We start from the raw sequence: 4,933 nt of genomic DNA, 5'->3' as shown, positions 1-4,933 counted from the left end.
CTTCTTAATAAGTACTTAACTTCCAAAGGCAGTTATAGAAGATAAGATTGAACATTCTAACTTCTATAGCAATTGTGGAAGTTAAGTCTAAACCTTCTAACTCCCACAAATATTGGAGAAGTTATTAAACAAGTAACCGCTCCAAAGCTTACTATATAAGGACTCATCTACATGAAATTTAGATAAGTTTCCACTATTTCAAAAAGTTGGGAATTCTTAAGTTCCAGAGAAAAAACTAACTCAAGTATCGGAGGATTCTTAGCCGGTTCACCCCGGTCACCTTTGATTGTGTCTTTTTTCTTTTCAAGCCTTCCAGGCAATCATTAGCCCATTGAAACCCGGAGCATTCAACCTACTGATTTCTTCGCATCATCAAAATTGATATGAGATCGTCAAATTACAAGATGCCAAAACACAAAGCATGGGTTCCATCATTAATTCTTGGAAGTAATATGAGATCATCAACATTCTTTGTAGCTTATCAAGCCCACCAAGTTCCAAAGCCAAACCTATCAAGCTTATCAAGTCTTGTAGCCTATCATGTCTATCAAGATTTGTATATAATTCCATTCAATTATGATCTAGAATGTAATGGAAATGAGGCTATCCAACAAAAATCTAGGAAGGAACATTCCTTTGATCAAATTGTTGCGGGACCAATCTAGAGTGCAATAAGATTTACTATGATTGATGTAATTGCTTCTCGTGATGCTTGCGCTAATGATTGAAGAGCAAAGGTAAAAAAAAGTTTTGCCAACAATATGATCAAATACTTGGAAGTATTTGATGCATTCAGCAGCCAAGATGCTTTGGCATATTGAGTTAGTGGCCGATTTTCCCTCATGAAGGTGTCATTTCAAGCAACACCTTGTGAGCAAGGTGTTTTGAAAGGGAGGGAAATCATAGGAACCCCAAACTATGTCATATGCCTTGTAATCTCCTAATAGTTGTTGTAATCTCTTTGGTTAATTAGTTAGTTAGAAATTAAGCACATGTAACTCATTTAACACATGATTTAATTCTTAGAGCACATGTTAGTTAACTAGCCAATTATATTAGGTCGTGTGTTTCGATGACATTAGAGTTAGTCTCTTATTAATACATAATTGTAATTCAACATTAGATATTAATGAAGAATAAACCAATTGTTTAGTGCATATCTCTCTCTCAATCTCTCTTTTAATATTTCTCTATAGAGGGTGATTATCTAGAATTAAGTCTCAATTTCCCTACAATTCATATCTATCCACATTAGGAACTACTAGGTTCCTAACAATTCTAGTGCATTCTTTTAACTCATTTGGATTTTGGCCCATGAAAAAAGATGGGGTACAAGTACCATTGAATAGATTGATTACACCAAATGTAGATGGTTGTTTGTTATCCTCTAATGTAATTGTTTTCCTAACTATCTGATATGTTGATAGAATATCCTAGTAGTTGTTGTAATCTCTTTAGTTATTTTGTTAGTTGAGATTAGGATGAGTTAGTTCGGATTTGAGCATACGTAGCTCATTTAAGACATGACTTAATTCATAAATTAACTAACCAATTATCTTGAGTCATGTAGGCCAATGAGATTAGAGCTAGTCTTTTATAAATATATTATTGTTAATTGTAGAATAAATAAACTCTCTCGCTCTCTCTCTCTGGGGGGGGGGGGGGTGATTACCTCAAATTAAATCAATTCTCTTACAATTCTTATTCGTCCTCATTAGAAACTATAGGATTCCTAACATATGTGAAATTAACCTTGGTTTGGTTAGTTAATTCATTAAGTAATGTATTCAATTATCCTAGTCAGTATTAAATAAGTTTATTTAAGTATAATAATAGAATTTTGGTACAATATTTTTGGTTTAGTAAGTTAGATTCTTGAATTGAATTCAAACACTTTAATAGATTGAATTTAACTGCCCTTGGAAAATTTAAGTTTTATCCTAAATATAAAAAGGTCTTGCATAACTTTTTAGACATAGGCTCAAACTATATTGAACCAACCCTAATCTTACAATCTCTTTGCAGGAACAACAGCTGTAACTTACGATCTTCTATTGCCTGTTTGATAGAAACAGTGTACACTCTTTCCACCGACCCCCATGGATCTCAAGTTGCTCCTGTGGACAATTTCGAATTAATTGATAAACTCAGAGATGAAAAAGACTCATCCATATATGGTGCCCTTTATAAATACAACGGCCAATCTCTTCTAAACATCCCGCAGTTTGTTATAGCCTTTCGTGGCACAAAACTCAGACGAAATACATGGGTAGAGGACATCAAGCTTGACGCTAAGTGCATGGCGAACAGACCTCAGAATAGTTCCCGCTTTAAACATGCAATGGAATACGTTCGTAACATGGTTACTTCATCTAGAAGCGCAAGTGTGTGGCTGGCTGGACATTCTCTGGGGGCAGCTATAGCATTGCTTGCAGGAAAGCAAATGTTCAAGGAGGGTCATTTTCTTATAACTTATCTGTTTAATCCACCATTCTGCTCTGACTTCATAGCGAGGTGGCTCAAGAATGACACTTTGGGCTTTTGCGTCCGCCTTGCAAAGAGTGCTGTCAAGGCAGGCCTCAGCCATTTTGGAGAGGATCGTGCGGCTGAAGCACATAAAGCTTTCGAAGCATTATCTAATTGGGTTCCTTACCTTTTTGTGAACCGAGATGATCCTGTTTCTTCAGAATATATTTACTACTTTGAAAACAGGCAGACGATGTTGGAACTTGGATTTGGAAAGTTTGCGATAAAGGCATCATCGAGGACCATGAGGATGACGTTAGGAATAGATTCAAGTTCAGAAGCAATCCATTTCATTCCTTCAGCAATTCTGACCATTTATGGGGTTGAATCCCACCGAGATACTCGTTGTTTTTTCAAAGAAAAAATATCCGCTCATAATCTACAACAGTGGCTGAGTCCTGATTCTCCCTGTCAAACTCGGGATTATAGGTACAGCACTACAAACTGAATGAAACAGAGATATATAGGTGTGTGTTGAGTAAATAGGCCCAAAAGAATAACCAATACAAACCCGAAGAATGGGTCTTGGTGAAGCTTTCATCTGACCCGGCTGGATGTGGGTCTAGGGTCCTTCTGGTTCTTGTTTTGTTGGTACCAATAAGCGGGTTTTTATTAGTAAATAACTATAAAACCTAATTTATATTATTAGTTAGGCAACGTTTCAAATATATTTGGTTTCTAACAATTCAAGTTCTCTGCACTCGATTTTGCCCAGTAAATTTGCACTTAGAAATCGAATGTCTTACACTCGATTTCCATACTCACTTGGAAATCGAGTGTCTCACACTCGATTTTCTCAGAACAAAATCGAGTCTTCTGGACTCGATTTGTTAGAAATGAAATTTGTTTCAAACCTTGCCTAACTAAAAATATAGTTTGAGTTTTATAGTTATTTTTAATAAAATCCCAATAAGCGCAGTAAAACTTTGGTATTCTGCTTCCTTTTCTTCTGCTGCATGTTTTTTATAGTTTGAGAAGTTGTTGGAATGAGATTATTTTGATTATCTTATCATTATAGTTAGTAAGAAAACTTTGTATAGATGCATAATATGATTAGAAACCCTAAACGAAGTTAATAATATACTAAATGTAGCATTTTGCAAGATATCATTTAAATGAAAAAAAATTGAACAATCATATAAATTATAATAAAATAAAAAAAATAATAATAATATTAACCAACAAAATATGGCAATTACATATACTAGAAAAGTACCATAAATAACTACAATGTTTAACAAATTTGTTTCTCTAAATGTATGTGAATGTTTCATAATATATTGTTCATATTACAAAACCATTATTTTAAGTGTAATTTTTAAACCAAGAATCTTATAACTCAACTAGCACATCTTTGTGTTTTATATTATAGACATCCAAAATTCAAATCTCTTATCCCGTTGCATCTATTAAATTATCAAAAAACATAATTATTTTTTGAGATTTATGTTAGATTTTTTTCCCCTTCTTTCTTCTTTTGTTACTCTGTAATTAAATCCAATTCTATAGTAAATCTATAATTGTTTATTCTCTATTGTTGTAGATGCTATGAATTAATATCGCTTGCATTATCAGATCTTTGTAATTAAGTAGAATTATCATCTCCTCCACTTGATAAATAGCATCCTCGACCTCTACCCCTGATTTGTCAATCTGGATGGAGAGAAATATCACCAGACCTAACTCTGTATACGCTGCTGGATTTGAGTGGCCTAAGCTAATAATATTTTACTGTCTTGATTCTCAAAAAAATTTGTCGGCATTAAAATTTATCACAATGATTCAGATCGGTCAGATCTAAATGATACAGTGACATGGAGTTAAGTTGTATTTTTTTATTCATGTGTCCAGCTCTAGAATGTAGGAAAAAAATCTAAAATTTAATTTTTGTAATTATTTATTTTGGTAACTTTATGTTGAAAACGTTATTTTAGGTTTAGGTGATTTATTGTCTTCATTTTAATTGCTTTTAATGTTTTTTAGGATAAATTTGGTTCCTATTATGGTTACGTATTCATTAGGGCTTATTTTAGATTTTTTTTTTTTTTTTTTTTTTTTGTCTGTCAAGTTTTACCAAGCCCGTAAATTGGACTCCAAGTTTGTATTTTTTTTTTCCCAGTATTATTGATATTAATAAAAATTCAAATTTTTATTATGGTTTCTCTGGTGGATTCCAAAACCCTTTCTCTTTGTGGATTCAAGGAACTCTTGTGGATTTGAGGTTATTTTCAGAAGCAAACGTGTTTTGTTTCTTGTTTTCTAGAAGTAGATGTGTTTTGCTTTTTGACGCTTTCACATCCACATCAGTTGATATCAGAACATTGACTTATCCTTATGGTTGCTAACGTATAAGACGGTAGCAATTCCAATGACAAAAAACTTAGCAAGTATTAAGTGACATACAACC

General features: G+C 33.3%; 1 protein-coding gene across 1 annotated transcript; it reads left to right on the top strand.

The window, feature by feature from the left end:
• Positions 1–720: 720 nt before the first annotated feature.
• On the top strand, positions 721–2,974 carry LOC112019867 (GDSL esterase/lipase At4g10955). The gene is made up of 2 exons (XM_024052410.1): positions 721–737; positions 2,026–2,974. The coding sequence occupies exons 1-2, from the start codon at positions 721–723 to the stop codon at positions 2,972–2,974; spliced, it is 966 nt and encodes a 321-aa protein (XP_023908178.1).
• Positions 2,975–4,933: the final 1,959 nt, after the last annotated feature.

Source organism: Quercus suber, unplaced genomic scaffold, assembly GCF_002906115.3.
Source record: "Quercus suber isolate HL8 unplaced genomic scaffold, Cork oak 2.0 scaffold_302, whole genome shotgun sequence".
Lineage (NCBI taxonomy): Eukaryota > Viridiplantae > Streptophyta > Magnoliopsida > Fagales > Fagaceae > Quercus > Quercus suber.
Note: the sequence above shows the minus strand (reverse complement) of the source record. Positions and strands in the feature narration are given on the sequence as shown.